This window comes from Halichoerus grypus, chromosome 12 (genome assembly GCF_964656455.1).
Source record: "Halichoerus grypus chromosome 12, mHalGry1.hap1.1, whole genome shotgun sequence".
Lineage (NCBI taxonomy): Eukaryota > Metazoa > Chordata > Mammalia > Carnivora > Phocidae > Halichoerus > Halichoerus grypus.
Genome location: NC_135723.1, coordinates 104,809,058 through 104,833,155, shown reverse-complemented (window position 1 = coordinate 104,833,155; position 24,098 = coordinate 104,809,058). Strand labels below are relative to the sequence as shown.

General features: G+C 45.0%; 1 protein-coding gene across 4 annotated transcripts in view; it reads right to left on the bottom strand.

Annotated features, from left to right (window-relative positions):
- Nucleotides 1–18,973, bottom strand: part of UBE3C (ubiquitin protein ligase E3C) — a 121,153-nt gene extending 102,180 nt beyond the window's left edge. For all 4 annotated transcript variants that reach the window (XM_036068701.2, XM_078059807.1, XM_078059808.1 and 1 more), the window contains exon 1: nt 18,487–18,973. In XM_036068701.2, coding sequence (XP_035924594.2) covers nt 18,487–18,552 — 66 coding nt within the window. In that variant the 5' untranslated portion in view covers nt 18,553–18,973. The remainder of the gene's footprint in view (nt 1–18,486) is intronic.
- Between the last annotated feature and the right edge of the window lie 5,125 nt (nt 18,974–24,098).

The following is a 24,098-nucleotide window of genomic DNA, read 5'->3' as shown; positions in this document are numbered from 1 at the left end:
AAATTAAGAGAATAGAATGTAAAATCACTTATCTACTGAGGCTGACATCAGAAAGACCTACATCTTCCTACCAACAGTTAGTGCCACCAAAATCAGAATACTGGCCAGACAAATCAATAATACCAGTGTTCTAAACACCCTCAATAAGTTGACAATTTCAAAAATGTTGTAAGTACTATTACAAATCTCATCAGTACTCCTTACATAATCAGTCACCCTTATAACTGTTGGTTAGCCCAATTCCCAATTCCTCCCGGGAAGAATGACTGCTTAGATGGACAGACCAGCTCCTCCAACCCCAAGGTGCTCTTGACATGCTAAACCCACCTGTAGGGAGAAGTCTTTAAACAGATCCCCAGAGCAAAATCCTGCCTAAGCCAGCAGAGTAATCTATAACATAAGCCTACCGTTAGTTACAGCAGAAACCAGTGGGAGTGTGACCACAAAGGTGGGGAAAAGCAACCACATCCTCTCCATATTATGCAGTGACGAGGCACAGAGGATGGAAGGTCAAGGAGGGAACAAGGGAGGACCTCTATCTTGATGCACCTGCAGAGGGAGGAGCAAAGAAAGGGGACTGGGGCATGAAGCCCTCCCCTTCCCCTCCGACTCGACTACCCCCTACACCAGTGTCTCAGAGATGCTCCCCCACCACCTTCACAAGGTTCACCATAGCTATACCACCTGGACTGTTAATCACTTAATATTATTCTTTACACGGAGTTTTAGAACTTTCTACTTTGAATTAATTTTAGACAAATTTGCAAAAAGGATACATGAGTTTCCTTATCCCTTCTCTTACTCCACTGCCCCCTCCATAACCAGAATACAATTAGCAAGATCAGGAAATTAACAATGGCATAACATTACTAACTAAACTACAAACTTTATTAGAAATTCACCGATTTTTTTTTCCTGAAACTGTAAACTTTTATTTTTATTTTTAATTTTTTTATTGTTATGTTAATCCCCATACATTACATCATTAGTTTTAGATATAGTGTTCCATGATTCATTGTTTGTGCATAACACCCAGTGCTCCATGCAGAACGTGCCCTCAATACCCATCACCAGGCTAACCCATCCTCCCACCCCCCTCCCCTCTAGAACCCTCAGTTTGTTTTTCAGAGTCAGAAATTCACCGATTTTTATACTAATGATCTTTTTTTTTTTTAAAGATTTTATTTATTTGACAGAGAGAGAGATAGCGAGAGCAGGAACACAAGCAGGGGGAGTGGGAGAGGGAGAAGCAGGCCTCCTGCCGAGCAGGGAGCCCGATGTAGGACTCGATCCCAGGACCCTGGGATCATGACCTGAGCCGAAGGCAGACGCTTAACGACTGAGCCACCCAGGTGCCCTTTATACTAATGATCTTTGCCTGTTCTAGGAGCCCATCCAGGATCCAACACTGCATTTGATTACTATTTCTTCCTAATCCATACCAACTTATAACAGTTCCCCCACCTTTGTCTTTTATATTCTGGATTCTGCTCCTCGATTTGGGTTTTTCCAATATTCTCTTATGACTGGAGTGCGGTTATGCAATAATGATAGTAGTGGACTTTAATGTATATGGTAAAACGTATATCTATCTGCGTCTCCATACTTATATAAATGACCAATATATAAATGAGAGAGAAGAAAAATCTCTTCTCACAGAATTCAGTTAATAAATGTAGAAGGAAAGGAAAACAATCACCAAACACCTCACAGTAATAAATGGTGGAGACAACATCTACTGATGTGTGCTAAAATTAGCGGGCAAAAGCTTGAGCAAGAAAAACTAAAAAATAAACACTGAATTACAAGAAAAACCTAATAAATTTATTTATGAAAAGCCCCATCAGAAACTAAGCCCCTCAAAGCAAAAGAACTGCTTATCATCACAATAAAGGGGCATGAGGTGCTATGTAAAGTTTAAGAGGAGGATAAGTTTATAATTTTATTTTTTAATTTTGATATTGGACAACACAGAGAATACTAACGTGTTTATCATTCATCAGGCAAATGTTATTTAATTGCCTTCTCTGACAGAACTGGATTCTAAAAATGAATTCCTAACCAGAACACCAAGTGTGACTTTGGTTCAACAAACTTTAGTTTCAAGAAAGCCTCCAGGGGCGCCTGGGTGGCTCAGTCGTTAAGCGTCTGCCTTCGGCTCAGGTCATGATCCCAGGGTCCTGGAATCGAGCCCCGCATCGGGCTCCCTGCTCAGCGGGGAGCCTGCTTCTCCCTCTCCCACTCCCCCTGCTTGTGTTCCCTCTCTCGCTGTCTCTCTCTCTGTCAAATAAATAAATAAAATCTTTAAAAAAAAAAAAAAAAAAGGGCGCCTGGGTGGCTCAGATGGTTAAGCGTCTGCCTTCGGCTCAGGTCATGATCCCGGGGTCCTGGGATCGAGTCCCGCATCGGGCTCCCTGCTCCGCGGGAAGTCTGCTTCTCCCTCTGCCTCTCTCTCTCTCTGTCTCTCATGAATAAATAAATAAAATCTTTAAAAAAAAATAAAATAAAATAAAAATTAAAAAAAAAAAAAAAAAGAAAGCCTTCAGGGCCTGATCTTCTGAATGTGTCCTTTTATTTAGTACTATTCTCATGATGATTTTTAAGAAACGGGTGGGGCTTGCGTCTATCCACTCACCATGCTCCTGGAGGCCATCACTCTTAACTTTGTACGTATGGTATGCAAAAGACTTTCTTCAGGGGGCGCCTGGGGGGCTCAGTCGTTAAGCGTCTGCCTTCGGCTCAGGTCATGGTCCCGGGGTCCTGGGATCGAACCCCGCATCGGGCTCCCTGCTCTGCGGGAAGCCTGCTTCTCCCTCTCCCACTCCCCCTGCTTGTGTTCCCTCTCTTGCTGTCTCTGTCAAATAAATAAATAAAATTTTTATAAAAAAAAAAACGACTTTCTTCAAGTTGTTCGCAATTCTTTCTCCCACAATCAAGGTGTACTTCCCATGGCTTCAGGTAAAAAGTTTACTCCACAAAGAACTGACATTCCTCTTGAAGTGACTATCAAGAGACCTTTCTGCTCTCAGTACGGGAAGAAGTGCGTGCTTGTACTTACAGCTCACATCTTCACAAAGCTAGAGGAGTAAGTCACCTGCCACAGGAGTGATGAACTGACATTCTATCAGGTACTACTCTTAAATACCGGAGATGAACAAGACTGCCTTTTGGATACGAAAGGGTCCAGTTTCTGGGGCTGGAACACACTGGATCTAACCTCCTACTGAACCACCGTAGTGCTCTGTACCAACTCTGCTTTTCTCACGACATCACACGTTAAGTCTGTGTTAGTCTGTCACGAAGTCATCAACACATTTTAAAAGATTTCCTCTAATTTATGAGTTAGACAAAAAAGTCTTCATGGACTTGTTTATTCAACTCATAGCTGACAAACAGCAAAAGATGTGCTGATTTCAAAACGTCAGTGAGCTCCTTGGTTTGCAGTGAGCAGCACCAAGTCTGTCTTCCCTGGGAGATTAACAACTGGCCCTAATTGTTTATAAGCGAACAATGAACTCACTCGCTGGACAAAGGAATCTCATCAACTATGTTACCTGTTTTGTTACTAATCACCACTTTTAATCATAACTTTTCATATATTTTGCTAATTAGCAGCTCTAGCCTTTGCAATTAAGTATAATACCCCAGATGAAGTGTTCTCAGCTTTTCATTTTAACTCACCATCACATTCTGCACTTACTTTCAGGCTATTTAGAAACCTTTCCTGTTTGTTCCCAAAAGTTTAACAGGTTGGGGGTGGTATGCCTTATGGTTTCAAAATAAAGCTTGCGCGTGGTGGTTTCACACTGACATCTGGCTCATAATGGGATAGGTTCACTCTCTCAGCCAGTGCATGAAAAACCATGTTTCAAAAACTTTTCTTTTTTCTTAAAGATTTTATTTATTTATTTGACAAAGACAGAGAGCACGAGCATAAGCTGGAGGAGCGGGAGAGGAAGCAGGCTCCCGCTGATCAGGGAGTCCGACCCGGGGCTCGATCCGAGGACTCTGGGATCATGACCTGAGTTGAAGGCAGATGCTTAACCGAATGAGCCACCTAGGCGCCCCTCAAAAATCTTTATCATATTTGTTTGTGTTTCCTATGCAGGCTGTAAATTTACAAGACTAAAAAGCTAGTTCCAGTGGGTCATTAACGTGGTCCTTTTTTAAATTTTTATTTATTTGACACAGAGAGAGACAGCGAGAGAGGGAACACAAGCCGGGAGAAGCAGGCCTCCCGCCGAGCAGGGAGCCCGATGCGGGACTCGATCCAGGACCCTGGGACCATGACCTGAGCCGAAGGCAGACGCCCAACCAACAGAACCACCCAGGCGCCCCCGTGGTCCTTATTATAAATGAAGATATATGATGACAATCATAATTATCCTTAGGTGCCTTAATTTGTAAGACAATCTTTACCTTGAGGCTTTAAAAATGACACGTTTCCTGTTGTATAAAACCTAACCATGCGGGTCAGACACAGCAGTCAGGTGGAAAAAGACAAAGGCACAGGCATGGTCCTAATTTGCTATTCCCAACACCCACGTGTAGCTCACACTAGCACATAATTATCAACTTCTGAGAGTGACATTTCATCATGCTGCTAGAAAAATAAACAAACCTACAACAATGCATAAGGAGAGTCAGTATACAGAGACGCACACTAGCAACACAGACTAGAGAGAGCCCACATTATAGATGCATACATTCCCAAACTGCAACCAGTGAATACTGACAGGTCACTGGCAAGCCTAGCTTACCACAAAGCTCCCTAACTCTACTCTCACCATGAGCTAGCATTTCAGAGAAATCACAGATTTGACACCCTAGTTATATTTTTCTATTGGACACTGAAACAAACACTGCTAAGTTTTTAAAATGTTCCTTCGTACATGCCACCTAAATCATCACACACTTTGGGACAAACAGTGACCTATACTAATGAGGGTAAAGCATGAATAGACAGGTCAATGTCAGAGGGTCTCCGGGAAGATTCATATGGAAACAGATTCAGCATGTGATAAAGGTGGCATTTCAAATCTATACAGGAAATGTACTGTTCAATAAATATGATAGGAAAAACTGCATGACCTAAATAAACGACAAAGTATCTCTAGTTTTCACATCAAGAGATCCCCGATTGATGTAAGAGTTGTGTGCGTGTGTGTGTGTATAAAGCACTATAAAAATATGTGAAGATAGTATGAGAATTAAAAAACTCCCATGTGGAATAAGAGTTTAAGAAAGATATATCACACATTAAGTCTTGTTACTGTTTGTCATTAGTTATTTAAAAAATAAATTTGAGTACATGAAAGTTAGAACTTTCTACACAGAAAAATATAACACACGTTAATAAAATGACAAAATGGGAATAAATATTTGTAACAATGCAAAACCAACTGTTTGTAAAAGCTCTCCAAAATAATTTAAAAAGATCTACAATCAAATAGAAAAATTAGCAAAAGCTATACATAGTGCAGAGGGAAATAAAAATCTTTTAAACAGAAGAACTTCATTTTTACTCATTTGAGGAAAAAATGCAATAGAAACACAATGAAATAGGCTTTTTGACCTATATGTTTGGCAAAGAAACTCAGATAGCATGCTGTGAGTTATAGAGGACGGCAGTTACTTTCATTCGCTGATAAGCCGGCCTTAGCAATACAGGAGAATCTATTAAAATTCAAAATGTGCATAGCCTTTGACCTAGCACTTCTAGGAATTTAGCCTATGCATATTAAAGGCACATATACAAGGATATGTACTGCAATGTTGCTTAAATTATCAAAAAAGACAGTAAATGGCCATTAAAATACATGACAGCTAACGAAGTTATGAAACATTCATTACACTGAGGATCATCCAGCTTTTTAAAAGAATGCAGTCCATCCACCTGCACTGAACTGCAACTATCTCCAAGATGTATTCTCAGGGGGTAAGTGCCACAGTCTGTTGAATACGTTCTACAGTGCTCAAGTAAGAGAAGAGCATGCCCCTGATGATTCCGTGCGCAGACCAGCCGAGACGACAGGGAAGAACCTGTGAGAGTCTGACGTAGGATCAGGGACCGAGGGACTGAAAGGTGGGGAGACTGTGATTACTTTGCATTGTTATTTCCTACTGCTTGAATTATTATCCATGCCCATGGAATACTTTCACTTTTTTGTAATAACAAACTATTGAAGCTACGTGAGAACATCAATTTTTAAAAACAGCTCAACATAACCAAGAATAAATCCACAGTGAAGTGGCTGGGAGGAAAAGAATAATAAAGTACCAGTAAAAAGAACATTCAGATTTTGATTCTTAACAAGTTTTTGGTTCCAATTTATTATACATGTACTTGAAGACATTTTACCTTCTAAATTCTACAGGCCTAGAAAAGTTAGGAATTCGAAGGGCAATTATATACCAGTTTCATAAAACACGCTCATCAAGTGTTTTTGGAATGACTAAGCCTGTTGTTCTTCGGGAGGTCTGGGTACATGTTACTTTCAATGCTAATCTCACCTCCACAGCTGTGACACTAACCCTTTTCATCAATATGTAAACAAGAGTAAATTACAGCAAACCTCTCTATTTGATCTTTGAGCTTGAGGCACATTATCTTATCTTCTCTGAAAATTAAATATGGCCAAACTTCAAAAATACCATTAACAAACATGTTTTTAAATGGGGAAAAAAATGCCTTTTTTTAAATGCAGATACCTTTAGTAGTAACAAAATGAAGTTTTTTAAAATGTAAGTCATATATAGTTTAAATTATATTTCATTAACTATCAGAATAAAAAACATTATGGTCACTGAAGTCAAAGTACATTTATATAATATGACTTCCATACACCGAATGCTCAAATGGGCTAACCATTTATAAAAGGAACGCTAGCATGCTTATTAATATCTTGATTTCTAAAAACAAAGTTTCCTTTGTTTCACTATTTGGGTTATCTTCCTTTAGCAATTTACTTCATTTAACAGTGTAGATAGAGTAATCAGTTTCACACCTGTTTTAAGTTAGTATTTTCCCACTCTCATGCACTAACATAGTAAGAAGAGTTTTACACAGTTCAAAGACTATTCGAGTAAAACACTTCCTTTTGAGTTAATTAAAATGTTAAATGTTAACAAAAGTATTATTTGTGAATAATACACAATCTATGATATGTGGGTTTTTCTAAGAACCTCTATGAAAATATAAGAGCAACCAACTTCATGTACATGCAAAAAATATTTAAAGGTGCATCAAATACAGTAATAAATTACTAAATATCATATTTATGAAACAGAATGTGCAATATGATTCCTAATTCAACAAATACATAGAAAAAAACTAGAAAGAAATTTACCCACATATTAGCAGTATTTTATTTCTAAATGGAGGGTAGGGTTCCGAAGAGGTAGTTTTTCTTCATTTCAGTATATCTTAAATTTTTTATAATAAACATTATAAGTAGACAAGAGCTCACTTTATGAAATAGTTTAATCCCATTATAACAAATTCTGAAAGATTTCTTACATAAGAACTGGGTGGTAAATATGGCACCATTTTAATAGCAAAACCCTGGAAATAACCTATAGATACATACACACACAGACACACAGAAACACACATAAATAGGGAAGTGGTTACATGACACAAACCATGTGTGGAATATCATGCACCTGTGAAAACAGAAACCGAGACCTAAAGAGTCATCACTAAGCTTCAACACTAAGTAGAACAGTATATTCCCTCGTTTTTATTGAAAAAAGTGATGGGGAATATGTTTATTTATGTTTAGACTAGTTCTGAACAGACACTGAGGAAACTGGTACTAATGGGCAAATTAGGAATCTCAGTGAGGGGAAGGTTTCATTATAAGCCCTTTAGCTGGATTTCACTTCTTACAATCTTTTTCAATTAAAAAAAAGTTAACAGTTTCAAAGGCCCCTGGTCTGGAGACTGGAAATGGAAACATTATTAAAGCAAGGAAGATTAGTGATAATTCAGTTTGACTTTCTCATTATCAAGAATTACAACTTTCATATTATAAGATGTGAAAAAGAGAAGCCCAAAAAAGATAAGCAACTAAATCACAGACAGTTGGTTACGGAGATAAACATTTCTTCTGGTTTCCGTTGTACTTTTAACAATTTCACATTTTGTAGTAAAGATGTGATATGAATCATGCTGCTTGCCAACACACTAGAGTTTACTAATGTTCCTTAAAAATATTAGAGCATTAAAGCTTCATTGTAAGGAAAATTAGTTTAAAAAGACATAGGATTTTATCAGAACCACCTTCTCAGTGCCTGCAGGCCATCCATGTTCCTTGACTCCCCCCGCAGTTAAAGGAGAGCGTTAAGTAAAGTGGGAGGCGGCGCCAGACATGCAGGCTACACGGCACAGCAGAGCATCCTGGAGAACAGACCAGGGTTCCTGAGCTTGGTGGTTTTCTGGACTTGATGAGCTCTGATCTCTCCCTCGGAAGGATGTGGCACGGAGTGCGGACGCCTCCAGGAGTCACAGAGAAATGAGGGGGCACAACAAGCCAAACGCCCTGCAGGAGGACAAATACAGAGGACAGCCTCCTATGTCACTGCAACAAGGAAAGAGAGAAAAGGGACTCCCTGGAGACAAAAACATCCTCAGAGGCTGACGGCAAGGCAAGGATGCGCAGGCGGCACTTAACCACCACGCCCAGGGAATAGACACCGATACAATTCTTTCTAGAGAACAAAGCGTATCAAAAGCCTTTACAATATGCATACTTTGACCAAGCAATTCAACTTCTTTAATTTATCCTAAAAAATAATGATAAATTGTTGGCTCTAAAGATGTTGTTCACACTAAAATAAAAACAACCTAAACATCCAAAAATAAAGTATAAACATCCATACTTCATACAAAGTTCATGCAATGAGCATGTATAGTAATTTTTAAAAATTAAAATTTTAATTTTAGAAAACAGATTGAATGACTTAACTCTCAGCTTTGGGATAACATAGAGTCAGACACAAGATAGAGAGGAATGGCTAGAGCAAAACAAAAAGCCTCAAAATCAAGCCTCACACATAAGGCACGCAGTCCTCCGACGAGCCCTGCTTTCGCACACTCTGCCTCCGTCAGTAACAACTGCTGTCTGATGGCGAGTGTGGCCACCCACATGTGGACATACCTGCAGGCTTTCTGCTCACCAGGCCCTGACTGCATGCCCCTTTCTCTGCTTCTGTAAATGTTGGCATCCCTCAGAGTTTTGTTCTGAGCCTACAAGTCTTCTCAGAGGAACGCTTTCCCGAGGATTCCGGTGCATCTCACAATTTCAACCACCTACTGATGGACTCCCAGGCTCTACCCAAAGGTCCAAACCAGTGCTTCCTGAACATCCCCAAACATCTCACATTGCACAGGCCCCTAGGAATGGAACATTGTCTTGGTTCCTGGAGTCACTATCCACTCTGGTAATCCCAAACACCTGAAGTGACCCTCTCATTGCAGAGCTCATCAATTCTGCCTCCTCAATAGCTCTTCAGTTCCACTCCACTCAGCCTCCCCCCTGGCTTTGCTTTAGGCCCTCATTACTCTTCTGCACAACTACAGCTATCTCTAGCCTGGTTTCCAACCACCTGCACTGCCCCGCGCTCATCTCTCCCAAAACCTCACTTCAGTGCTTAAAATCCTTCACTGGCTCACCAATGTGCCTGGATATGCCAAGTGTGACTCCCGGAACCCTTTGTGATCTGGCCCCCGACTGCCCGTCCCCAGCCTTCTCTTCTCCTACCCTAACTCCAGCCATGTTGAACAATCTGTAGGTGATTACCACCCCTCCATGGCTGGACACCTCTGTCTATGCTGTTCCTTCTCACTGATGGCAACAATGTTCATACATAAACAGTGGTAAGAAACCCAGTCCAGCGCACAAAAGCCTATGGCACTAACCTTATACCATTTGCCTGGAGTTCTGGAAACAGGATACACACAGTACTAAAAGAGAAGGAAAACAAGCTTCCTCCCTTCATTCTGGTAAAGGACTGTCCAAAAAAATTCCCAATGAGCAAAAATTTACCATGATACTCTCCTACTTCACTCACCTCTCTTCCATATCCACACGTGTCTGCCCCCTGCCCTACGGTTGTCATGGTGACAACCCAAAGACACTCATTCCAAAATTATCTACTCCCCCCCGCCCAACTGTATATCCCCCCTTTTCTCCAAGGGTAGTTGGATTAAAGAGGCAAATGACCTAAGTAAATTCACATTGCCGCAAATAAATGTCATCTGCTTAAGTTTCCAAGGCACAGAGCTAGCTACAAAGTTGTCTCCGAGTCAACTAAGTTTCATCAAAATGTCTACTGAAAAATTATTTGGTCAACAATTTTTGCTTTATAACTGTTTCATTATTTACATAATAGTTACATAGCTAGTAACTACTGACTCAATATAGGAGAAAAAGAAAGCCATAATATTTAACTCTTAATAGGCTGAAACAGAAAAATAACATCTACAAGTCATGTGGTATTAGCATTTACAACTTAGCTAAAACTGACACCCCTTCTGTGGTTTTAGAATATTTCCACAAATTTCGGAACACCTGGGTGGCTCAGTCGGTTGAGCCTCCAACTCTTGATTTCAGCTCAGGTCATGATCTCAGGGTCGTGAGACTGAGCCCTGTGTCGGGCTCTGCACTCAATGGGGAGTCTGCTTGAGATTCTCTCTCTCCCTCTGCCCCTCCCCCTGTTTGTGCACATGCAGGCGTGCACTCTGTCTCCCACAATAACATTTTTTTTTTAAAAGAATATTTCCACAAATTCTTTGATGCTGCTTCCCTTTAAGAGGTGGAACTTAACTTTACCTTTCACCTTGAGGGTGGACTGGGTGGATAGAATAGGACGAAAGTGTATGTGACCTTCAGGACTACCTCGTACAGGCATGCTGCTTTCTCTCTGCCCTCTCACATCACATGCCACGTCATGAGGACACTCACGCAGCCCTCAGGAGATGCGCAGGTAGGAGGAAATTGACACCTCCCACCAAGACCCAGCACTAACTTCAGGTACGTGGACAAGCGAGCCCAGGTGTGGATCCCCAGTTCAGTCAGAGCTTTAGACACCTGAGCTTCTGAGAGATGCTGAGCCAGAACCACCCCACAAGCTGCCTTCAGATACCTGTCCCACAAAACTGGGTGAAATGACGAGAATGTACTGCTTTAAGCCACCATTACACTGGAATAGAGAACATGTCCTTCATTTACTGGAAATTAAGAAAGTGGTAAAGTAGATATCATGACTGGTTTTTGTTTTTTTTTTAAGATTTTATTTTTAAGTAATCTCTACACCCAATGTGGTGCTTGAACTTACAATTCGGAGATCAAAGCTGCATGCTTGGGGCGCCTGGGTGGCTCAGTCATTAAGCATCTGCCTTCAGCTCAGGTCATGATCCCAGGGTTCTGGGATTGAGCCCCTCGCCCCTCATCGGCCTCCCGGCTCAGTGGGGAGGCTGCTTCTCCCCCACTCATGCTCTCTCTCTCAGATGAATAAATAAAAATCATTAAACAAAACAACAAAGTCACATGCTCTCCTGAGCCAGCCAGGCACCCCAATATCATGATTGTTTAGACTAATATTTAAATGCTCACTGCAGTACTGTTTTGTAATCTGCTTATTTCCATAAACAATGAATCATTTTAATAAATATAACAGACATTAAAATATAGATATTAATAAGCAAACATCATGACCACTATAAATGGTTGTATAGTATTCCATTACATTGTTATATTACCATCTGCTTAACAAATTTCCTACTGTTAGCCATTTAGGTTGTTTTATATTTTTAATATGATGAGTATCGCCACAATCATCATTTTTTCCCATACATCTTTCCTATGCACCTGTCAAATTAGTTCCTTAGGATTAATTTCTAAAAGTAGAATTACTGGATTAGAGGGGATGTACCTTGTTAAGACTTTTGATGCTAAACTGCTTCTCCCCCCCCGCCCCTCCCCCCCCGCCAAGTAGGTTGTGCCAATTTACACCATCAGGCATGTCCAACTTTAATCTGATTACCCCGAAAGGCAATGAACTATAAGGAGACAAGCCAACAGAAGAAAGTTCCCGCTCCTGCCTTCCTGTTGACAAACGCTGTAAATAAAGGAAGGTGTGAAGAGGCCACGGCTGGAGAACAGGAACATGTAGAAAGCAGCTACTCTTACAGTGGCATAAAATAAAGGTCACTGTTAAGAATAAGATGTCTAACTTCCAAACTTCTAGCTGTCTGCATTCTATGAAAGTTTTAAGAATAAAAGGAAAGTCACAGAAGAAAACTCCCTATTGCTTTTGCAGTAAACTCTTTTGAGGCTCTTGTGCAGTCCTATGACACTTTCTATGTGTTACCTTAGTTAAGAGACTCTGGGCAAGTAAGTCCTTAACCAAGAAAATCAGCTTCAGTGTGCACAGCCAGACAGGGACTGGTGAGGCAAGCTAGGTACCTGGAGAACAAGATTTAAGGAAGTGCTTGCTCTGCGGGTGGCGCTGGTGCAGGGCCAGCCACGAGAGTAAGGGCCCCCTTAAGCCCTGCAGTTGTACAACTTGAGTGAGTGCCTCCCTAAATTCTGTGCCCTAGCTGCCTTGCTTGCCTCACCCTAGGCCCTGATTACGAGTAAAAAAGGAATTAGACAAATAGTCACAGCCTTCTAGTCTGCTTGATTTCCCTAAGAACAAAATCAAGAATTCCTGACCTTATCTGCTACAAGGAACCAGTTTTTTGGTCCCATATATGAAGGCTACCAACAATTACATTCAAGAGAACAGAACTGGTACTGCTAGATAAAACAGTAATGTAATAATACCAGTCCTGACAATAAATTAACATTCTTAAATCTAATCTCAGAAAACATTTTTACTTAATACCAGATCTGTAAGAGTTTTATTTTCCACTGCAATGTACACAGAGTAGCATGACAACACATATACCAAGTGCCAACTTAAAAAAAAAAAAAATAGCATGGAGGGGCACCTGGGTGGCTCAGTCGGTTAAGGATCTGACTCGATCTGAGCTCAGGTCTTGATCGCAGGGTCCTGAGTTCAAGCCCCGAATTGGGCTCCACACTGGGCATGGAGCCCACTTAAAAAAATTAATAAAAAAAGTAAGTAAAAAAAAAAAAAAACCCAATTAAAAAATGGGCAAAAGGTAACATATACAGATGGCATATAAGCATATGAAAAGATACTCCACATCATGTGTCATCAAGGAAATGCAAATTAAAACTACGAGATACTACTACACACCTATCAGAATGACCAAACTCCAGAACACTGACAACACCAAATGCTGGCAAAGATGTGGAGCAACAGGAACTCTCAGTCATTGCCAGCAGCAGTGCAAGATGCTGCACCTACTTGGGAGGACACTTCGGCAGTTTTGTTTTGTTTTTAAAGATTTATTTATTTATTAGAGAGAGAGTGCACACATCTGGGGGGAGGGGCAGAGAGGGGGGAGAGAAGCAGACTCCCTGCTGAGCGAGGGGCTCGCTCTCAGGGCCCTGAGATCATAACCTGAGCTGAAACCAAGAGTCAGACGCCAAACTGACTGAGCCACCCAGGCGCCCCCAGTTCTGCAGTTTCTTATAAAACTAAATACTTGTACCACAGGATGCAGGGAGTATGGGGGAGGATGAATAAGTAAAGGCAGGAGGATTTTTAGGGCAATCAGCTATTCTGGATGATACTCAAGGGTGGATAATATGTCATTATACATTTGTCAAAACCCATAGAAAATACAACACAAAGAGTGAACATTAATGTATCAGTATTGGCTTATCAATTATGACAAATGAACCACACTAACGCAAGACGCTAATAACTGGGGAAATGTGAGGAGGAGAGGGGGCAAAAGGGAACTCGGTACCATCTGCTTGACTTTCTTCTATAAAGCTCTAGAAAATAAAGTCCTATTTTTTTAAAGCAATGGACAAACATTAAAGAAATCTTATTTCTACTGCCACTCTTCCTCAACGGTCTATGCAAAGCTGGAAAGAAATTTTAATTTCCTTCCTCCTATCTATAAAGTTTTCCAGGGACGCCTGAGTGGCTCAGCTGGTTAAGTGTCTGCCTTGATTATGCCCTGTTTGTGCCCCCCACCTCTCTCTGACAAATAAATAAGTAAAACCTTAAAAAAAAAAATAAAATAAACTTTTCCATATCCACATCCATTTCTTCCCTGTAAATTTCAAAATATTTTTCTCGGGATGCCTGGGTGGCTCAGTTGGTTAAGCGTCTGCGTTCAGCTCAGGTCATGATCCCAGGGTCCTGGGATCAAGTCCCGCATCGGGCTCCCTGTCGGCGGGGAGCCTGCTTCTCCCTCTGTCTGCCGCTCCCCCCGCTTGGGCTCTCTCTCTCTCTCTGACAAATAAATAAATAAAATATTTTAAAAAAATATTTTTCTCTTCTGCTCACACCTAATTCTTCCCACTCCCTTCCCCCAGGACTCTGAAAGCTCTGCAACGCCTCCCTCCTCTACCTGCCCCTTCCCCAGTCTATAGCTTGCTCAAGTTTCTCCCATCCCCCCAAAAACAAAACCTTCCTTAGACCCTGAATGCAACCTTCTTCAGGTCCTTTTCAAAAAAGATCTAGCCACTTTTTGACTTCCCATTCACTCCTTGATGTACTGCAATCTGACTTCCAAGTCCTACTACCCTGGCCTATTATCCCCATAAAGTCCCCCTGGGCTTGGTATTTGTTAGTGTTTCCTCACTGCACCCCGCAGCACCTGGCACTGTGGTCGCTTCCCCCCCACCTGCCCCAGCCCCACGCCAGGTGTGATTCTTTCCTAAATATTCTCCTCACTTATTAGATGTTACAATATGCCACAAGCCACACCGCATCCCATACTCCAGGCCTTCCCCTAGGGACTTCTTTCTGAGTCATCTATCTGTTGGTAACTACCAAATCTGCATGTCTAGCCCAGATTTCTCCCTCATTTCATACATGTACAGTCAATAGCCTGTTACACATCTCTACTTACGTCCACAGAAACCTAGACATTCTGTTCAACAACCACTTCCTCCTCTTGGAGAATCTGCTCTCCACAACTCATACATCTAGACTGCTCTATTTGTACCAAAGATTCCATCCCCCATCCCAGACTCAGCTCATCAGGTGGGAAGCTGACCCAGACCAATCAGATTTCCTCTCCTGAGAAATGGAATTGAGATCCAACAGTCTCAGTAGGGCACTCAACTAGGAAATCATACACTGCCAAGGTCACATGCAAGTAAAAGAGAGAAAGCCAGTCAGCAGAAAGCCAAGAATGAAGGAGACAGTGCAGCCCAACACCAAGAGTAACCACCTTGATGCTAATGACTTGGTATCTGGGTACGTTTCTGTCCTTACATTCTTTGAGATACCATCATATTCTTCCCATACACTTTTTCCCCCCTACTAAGCAATTTTCAGTGGATTTCTATACTTGTAATTGAATGGTCCCTAAGATATTCTCCTCTGCACTGCAAGAAAGGAAAAACAAATACTACCCATGAACTATGTCATGCCACCAAGATGTATCCTGATTTCAGAAATATTAAGAAGTAGGAAACTGTGTAACTTAGAATCAGCGGAATCCAGTATATATTTACTCCGTGTATACCCTTCCACCCACTTAGAATACCCTTCTTATTTCCCACCAACCCTAATTCTATCCATCCTTCAAGACTAAGCCCCAACCAGCTCTACCCTTTCCTGGACCAGCCCTAACACAAACCTAGAATGTAGTAACTATTCTCTACCATTATATGACTTGTAATTGTTTAAGTCTTATCTCTCCAACAAGATTATAATGAGGGCATGGAAGTTTCCTTATTATGCTTCAGATGCTACACAGAGCCTTCATAAATAAACATTAAAGATATTCATTTAATTTGGAAAAAGAAAAGATGTATTCAAAAGGTGGCAATATTCAGTTTTCCACCAAGTTCAAGAAAGGAGGAAAATTACAAATAATTTAATACATGAAGGAAAGACCCTTATAACCTTTTGCCTTTTAAATTAGGGGGAGGAATTACATTGTACCCAAAGAGAATTAAGGAAAATATGCATTTGTAGGTGCTCAACAATTTTGCCAGGAAACAAAATTAAAACTATAACTACAATGAAACTACATCCCCACCAGAATTGCCAAAATTAAAGGACTGACAATAAGAAATGTTGAAAGGAAGTGAGGCCACGGACACCCTCAGACAATGCAGGTATGTGCACTAGAGCTAAGCTAAGTGTGTGCATAACCCAGCATATGAGCGGGTGTGCCCTCCAGAAGACACCATAAAAACAGAATGCATCGACCATGCTGTTTTCATACAATGCAACAAAACAAGGAGAATGAACTCCACCTCTCAGAATGCGGACCCCAAAACAGGAACAAACTGTATGTGACTCATTCACATGAAGTTCAACAGACAAAACTAACGTACAGTAACAGAGATCAAATAGCAATTATCTTTGGGAGAAGGAATACTGAATGGAAGGGAGCAGGAGGGAGCCTATGGAATGCTGGGAATGTTATTTGATTGGGGGGGTGGTCACAAGGGTGCAGTCATTCGTAAAAATCCTTCCAGCTGAACCTGCAGTTGATTTCTCACCCATCCCCCAGCCGCTGTGTGTTAGCACTGTCGGCTCCTGAGTACCTTCCCAGGACAACTGCCCTCAGCCGAGGGCCAGCAGTGTCACACTCCCACCCTCACCCCAAGGGTGGCCTGCAGCCAAAGACCAACTGATATGGGGGGGCAGACAGAATCACAAAATTCTAGCCCCCTTACCTCAAGAAGGGACAGTTCTGTGATGCCAGCCATGGTCCCGAGTTCTTGGTGGGATTGGGCTACAGCTAGACTCCAAGCAAGAAGACCTTTTCCCTGCCCTCTCCTTCCCACCCCACCCCCAATTTCAGTTGCACCAAGATCACCTCCTCAAGCTCTTCTAGGGACATGACCTAAGACACGTACAGTTAATGTTTAGTCTATACCTCAATCAAAAAGAAAAAAAAATTGTTTTGCACAGCTAAAAACAAGATGTGCAATCTCCCCGAGATTCTGATCAATAGATAAGAATTTCCTCAGACTAGAGTTGTGTTACTAGTTGAGAAAACAGCACCCAAGCAGGGCATGCAGGGGCCCTCCTGTCTATGAGAAAAGTCACAAGTGACATGGATTCTGAGGCGATGACCTGTCACCAGCTTGCTGGGTGCATGTGCAATCATTCATCTGCTCTCTACCTCACGTGTACCCTAGATCTGCCCAGAGGGCCCCAAGGCCTCTTCTACACTCCAAGGGCAGAAATACCTCTATCTCATTTGTAATTTTCATGACTACCCAAACCAGTGAATGTTACCCATGCCAACCCTGCCATACCCACACAGTACCTAGTTTTAGTACCTAGTTCTGCAGCCAGCTACCTTCAGCCAGCCACTACCACGCAAAACTCAAGGCCTGAAAATTATCGGCACAGTTCTCTACCAACTCCCTACTGGGTTCCCTTCCGCTACCCTAGGAAACCATCACACACACACACCCTGGGCCCGATTTTAAAAGGATGTTCCTACTTGGATTTGAGCATCCACCAAGGATTCTATGTCAACCCAGTTATTTAAGTGTAACCTACAGAATATACTAATAAAGAAGCAAAAAAGAATATACAAAGCATTTAAAAGACATTTAAAAAAATTCTTTAGTAAACAATCAACTAGCTAGATTCACTTAAACTTTTCAAACAAGTTAAGTACGCAGACCACACTTTTATTTTTAACCTGATAACACCAAAACAGACAGAAAGGGCACCCCTGAACCAGGACAGCGGAGGGGGTGAGAGCCAAGTGAACGAAGCGACGCCAACCCTGAACTATTTATGAGCAACATCCCTGAATCAATAGATGCCAGTCATCGGAGAGGACACAGAGCGACTACAGCCGGTTCCCCCTTATTCTACACAATTAAAAGAATAACACAGGGCCAAGCCTAACAGAAAAACGGCCCTAGTCTCTCCGGCAATGCTTCCAGAAAGCTGGGGAAGAGGAATCTAACAGCTCTGGATTCAAACACGTGGCCGATTATGAGTTCTGCCCCAATCTGAGACTGTTGACACTAGCAAATACATCCGCTCACTTCCCACAGCAGAAAACACCCCTCAGGCAGGATCCTAAGAGCGACCGCTATCAGAAGTCAAGGAGGATGAAGTGTCTAGAATTCACGTCTGAAAAGAAACGTGACGTCGTCGGCCCGAAACTGGAAAGGCTGTGCACCTCCGGCAGCCCTGCAGTCTCCGGAACGGAAGGGGTGCAGGCTGCGGCTCAGTCCGGTCCACAAAGCCCTTTTCTTCACCAGCCGCGCTGGGAAGCACCAGAGGCAGGTGACCCAGCAGCCGGCCGGCCCCCCGCCCGCCGCCGCCGGGGGCCCGCATCCCCAAGCCAGGCCGCTCGCCCGGGAGGGCCCGAGACGCCGCACGCACACAGGCCGCTCTTACCTTCCTACTGGCGCCTCCGAGGGACACCTTGGGCCTCGTTTTGAAATCCCCTTCAAAACTAAACATCTTTACAGCTTATCCCATCTGGGAGGAGCCCCCGACCCTGAGAGCAGCGGGGCGGGCGGGGCGGGCTCCCGGGGGGAGGGGCCTCCTACGGGGAGGGGTCTCTCGCGGGGAGGGGTCTGCCGAGAGGAGGGGTCGCCTGCGGGTAGGACTACGCCGCAGCGGGGAGCGACCCCGAGCCGGAGCCGGAGCCAGAGCCCGAGCCCAAGCCCGCCCTGGGGGCTCTGCCCGCCCGGCCTGCCCTCGGGTGGGGGAGGCGGCGACACTGGGGGGACGGCTCCTCCTCACCTCCCCCCTCATCCACGCCTCCCCACTGCTCCGGCCGAGGCCGAGGGCGCCGGCAGGGCCGCGGACCCCGCACTTGCACCGGGAGCAGCCGCCGGGAGGAAAGATGGCCGCCGGCCGGGGCTGGCGTGCGCGGTCCCGCCGGCGCGCGCGCGCCCGACGCCGACGCCTCGACCCTGCGCCTCGCGGGCCGCCGGCGTGCGCGCGCCCGCCATCGACGCCGTGGCGCTCTCCGGAGCCCGGCAGCGTGCGCGCGCCCGTTGTCGGCGCGCTGGAGCGTGGGAAGGCGCCGCGGTGCCCCGGCTCTGCGGCGGGGGCGCAGGGGAGGGGAGGGGAGACGCCGGTGCGGGGGAGCGGAGAGGGGCGCGCCGGCACCTGCACCCGGGAGCTGGACGCGCATGTGCGCTTTCCCGGGAAGCGGGGCTGGCAGCTTTGCGTGCGATGCCCCGCTGGGCTGATGTGAGACCGAAGGGACGGGCCTTACTGGATCCCGGATGCCTGTAAAGGATGCACGCCTTCCACGCGTGACCGAGCTCATACATCTGTCCACATAGCACACCGGCGTCATGCACGTGAAAACAGCACGTACGTGTCACATACAGCAACACACACACGCGAATCTCTGTGCCATCCACGCGACTGCAGCCCGGATTGCGCCCGCTCACATTTATCGTTACTGTGCGGAGCGCCCTGATCCTTTCTTAACGCCAGTTACGAAGCTCTGAGTACATCTCGCAACACGGTTTGAGAGATGTACTTTCGGTCTCGGTTTGAAAAATTCTTGCCCTGCGCGCGCACGGTACGAACGAGGTCACAGCATAGTGTGTTTTATTGTAAATCAGCACCAAAAAACTTTGACAGCCACCGGGAGAGTGCTCACTCCTCAGCAGTTAACATATACAGCTGCTCGGAGACGCCAAGGAATCCGTGATTCAACAAAGATATTCAACTTTCACCAACCCTGAAATTTTCCAGATTTTTGTAAATAGAACATCAGGCTTTTCTTTAACCTGTCAGATGAGCAAGGATTAAAAATATGGGTGATATCCAGTATGTGCCCTCAGTAAGTGAGTCTGCTCAGAGTTCTCAGATTTGGCCTCCAATAAACCCTCTGAAGGTCTAGACCAGAGGTGAGGAACAGGGAAGCCCAGTTGCCCAGAACACCAAGCCTAGTTCTCCGGCATCAGCATTGTTGGGAATTAAGGCGTGCGGCCTCCATCTGCTGGGTGTTTTTCAAGTATTTTAATTGACTAGGACCATGGGCAGGGAAGAGGTTTCTATTTTTTTAAAAATCCCAGCATTGCTGTCCCCTCCTTTGGTCGTAGGTTCCACCTGCTGCTGGTGGTGTGAACACCACTCTACCGGTTTATCACGCGGCCCGTTGTGTGAGCCAAGTACTTCCCTTGGCGCTCCGCTAAAGAATTAGTCATCTGCCCCCATGCTAGAGGAAAAAATGGCTTATCAAAATAGGATTCCTCTGAAAGATTTTCAAAGATTTTTTAAAAATACTCTCAAGGAAAAAATTTCAAGCCTAGTAATGCAGAATGTAAAATGGTGTTATCGGTTCCCATTACCCCTCACCTAGCTTCAGAGATTATCGTGGCCACTCTTGTGTAATTCATGCCCCATCCGTTAATCACTCTCCCCATTATTGTGAAGTGAATTCTAGACATCATCTCATGTAAATATGTCAGTATCTCTTAAAAAGGGGGGGGAGATTGTTTTTGAAGACATCATTCTCCCATTATCGCCCTACAAAAACTAACAATAGTTTTCAAGGATATATTGGGGGTAAAAGATTCCCCACCACAGGGGCTGACGGTAGAGCCTAATGCCTGTGGAATGGGATTCCCTTACTGTGTCCCGTCCTACTTCCTTCTCCAGACCGCAGCTCCTCCGGCCGGCTCGCCTGGGGGCCTGCTGCAGTGCTGTAGGATGGGCCCTTAAATCGATGATGTCCAAAAGGCAGTGGGAAGAGGTAGTTTAAAATCACGTAACTATTACACAGCCATTAGAGCCGCTGAAGTGCAACATAGTGGCAGCACCAAATGTTGGCAAAGAGGCGGAGAAACCCAGCCTTCCCTACCGTAAAACGTTACAGCCACTCTGGAAAGGAGTTTGGTCATTTCTTTTTCTAAAAAAAATGAAACCAAACGCTTACCAGACGGCCCAGGACTCGCATTCCTGGACATTTATCCCAGGGAAATAAAAATGTCTGTTCACATAACATTTATACATAACTGTTCATGGCAGCTTCTTCTATCGACCAAATCTGGAAACAACCAAAATGTCCTTTGAAGGGTGGTGGCCAGCCCCACCACGGTGCGTCCTCGCCGCAGGTAGGGTTCGGCGGTACCGCGGCCGCCCTCTGGATGCTGCTGCCTGGGAGAGCCACTCCCACCAAGTCACATACAGATTGGATGATTCCATTTCTATGGCAAAATGACAAAATCAGAGAGACAGAGACTGTGTTAGTAGTTGTGAGGGGCTAGGGCGGGGGAGGAGGGGCTGGTGGGACTATATGGGGGCCACAGGAGGGAGGTCCTTGTGGTGGTGGAACGGTTCTGGGTCTTGGTCAGTGGTGGTTACATGCATCCACGTGTGACAAAATGACACAGAACCATGAACACGCAGCATGCCAATGTCTGCGTCTTGGTTTGGATATTGTACCATAATCATGTAAGATACAACATGAAGGGAAATTATGTAAAGGGTATGTAGGACATCTCTGTACTACTTTTGCAATTTCCTGTGAATCTATATTCAAAATAAAATTTTTTAAGAAGAATTTATTTATTTATGTGACAGAGAGAGAGAGAGAGCACACAAGCAGGGGGAGGGGCAGAGGCAGAGAGAGAAGCAGGCGCCCCGCTGAGCAGGGAGCTCGACCTGGAACTCAATCCCAGGACCCTGGGATCATGACCTGAGCCAAAGGCAGATGCTCAACTGATTGAGCCACCCAGGCGCCCCTGGTAATAATCTTTAAAATGTGGATATGTTACACATACTTTCTGTGTGTACAATAATTTTAAGGATAAATATATTTTAGAAAAACTTCATTGTCTTAGTTTGGGCTGCTATAACAGAACACCACAGACTATGTAGCTTACATGCGACAGAAATGTTTCTCAAGGTTCCGGAGGCTGGAAGTCCAAGATCAAGGCCCAGCAATGTGATGTCTGGTGAGAACTGCTCCCTGGTTCACATATGGTACCCTCTCTGTTCTCACATAGCAGAAGGCTCAGGGGCTCTCTGGGACCCCGGGATTAGGGCACAAATCCTAGTCATGAAGGTTCTGCTCTCATGACTTCATCACCTCCGGAAGGCCCCACCTCTGGACCGCGTCACGCTGGGGGTAAGGATGTCAACATATGGATTTGGAGGGGGATGGTCCATAACGTTAATAAAATGGCAGCAATAAGTTGCCTTAAATTTGAATACACACTGCTCTTCCACTATGTTCGGAAGTAAAGAACAAAAATTAAATTGCTTTGCAAGATGGAAGTCCAAAGGAATTAAAGTGTGTAACAACTGACCGAGCGTGCCCGCTGCCAAGAGCAGAGCACGTGGAACATTCTCCAGAGTGGGCCACGTGCCCGCCGCCAACAGCAGAGCACGTGGAACATTCTCCAGAGTGGGCCACGTGCCCGCCGCCAACAAACCTTGATGGAAATCATTTGAAATATGTTCTCTGCCCGCAGCAGAACGAAATTAGAAATCCTTGACACATCCTTGACAGGGAAAATTTGGGGAGGTCACAAAGCTGGAGCTTAAACCACACATTCTAAATGGCACGTGGCTCAGGGAAGAAATCAAAAGTGGAAGCAGAAAGCCTGTTGAGGTGAATGAAAGTCCAGAGAGCATGCCGGAGACCACAGCGGGGTCATTGGCATTCCAGACGCAGGTAGATAAGATTCTAGGTTCACAGACACGGGACTCCTCTGTGCCAGTCGTCTGGAAAGCATGCCAAGTGTTCTCCGTTCCTATGGAGAGATGAATTGCACACTGTGTCTGCCCCATCCAGGGGAATACGGGGTTTTACCTGAGCCGGCTCTCCCGCTGCAGAAAGCAGTCCTCGAGACACCGTGGCCCTGCGTCTTGCACACATTACGAATCTCAGTGGGGGCAGGCCCCATCAGCAGGCCTGAGTTGGGTTCATCTTTCTCTCCTAGCCCGCATTTCTGAAACCCCTTATCTCCTCCCCCTGAGCTGTGTCCCTGGCACCGATGCCCACAGAGGGGGAGCTCTGCCACAGTGCTTGGGAACCGTTGTGAGTTTACACCACAGCAAACCCCGGCCCTGAACTTTGCGGCAGGAGTGCTCAGGCCCATGGCCCGTTGATTAGGGAAGTTTCTTCATACCCCACATTGGATCCAGCTGATTCGGAGCTGCAGGTGCCATGCGGGTTGCGGTGGGACCCCCGGGCCCCTTCCCTCTGTCCGTGCGCCTGCAAGCACCGTCTCTCCCCTCCCGGCGTGTTCCGTCCCCTGTGCCGGAGTGGAGGCCGTGCTCCGGCAGGTGCCCCCAGAGCCCTTGCCGCGTGGCTGAGCTGCTCTCCAGGCTGTGCCTTGGCTGAGGCCCACAGTCCACCCCTTCCCCGATGTTCTCACCTGCTGTGACGCCAGGACAGTCGGAGCCCACGTGGCACTTGCATGTGGGCAAATCCAGCATCAGCTGCAGTCACCCAATAAGGTCAAAACTTCGTGTGGCCCAAGACGAACATCCTTTTGCTCTGCTGCGGCAGCGAGGGGGCCGCACAGCTGTGGGAACAGCTGCCTCGCACGCCATCAGCTGCGCCCGCCCTCGGAGGTGCCCCGCGGCAGGGGCCTGGGGTCAGGCCGGGCTCCGAGGCCAGGGGCCAGGGCCACGTGCTCTGGGCATAACAGTGCTCCCCCAGCCGCCTGCCTCATGGTCCTGGGCATCAGACGTGACTCTGTAACGTCAGTGCAGGGACCAGGAAGTGAAGGTACTGGGGGCCAGGATGCGGGATGAGAAGCCAGGCGAAGGCCTGCAGCTGTGTCCGGAGGGGTGTGAAGCAAAGCTCCTGATCTCACAACGAGGCTTGGCACCGATCAGCATTTACCTTCTCTTCTTTTTATCAGAAAGCTCTTTAAGATTATGGGCTGTGAATTATTTATTTATTTTTGCTAAAAACTGGACTGCATCCAATACAAAATAGCCTACAACCTCATCCTTTCAAGTTGCCTTGTATAGACGGCCATGTTATTCTTCAACAAAACCTTCTTCCTGTTGTCACTGACAGG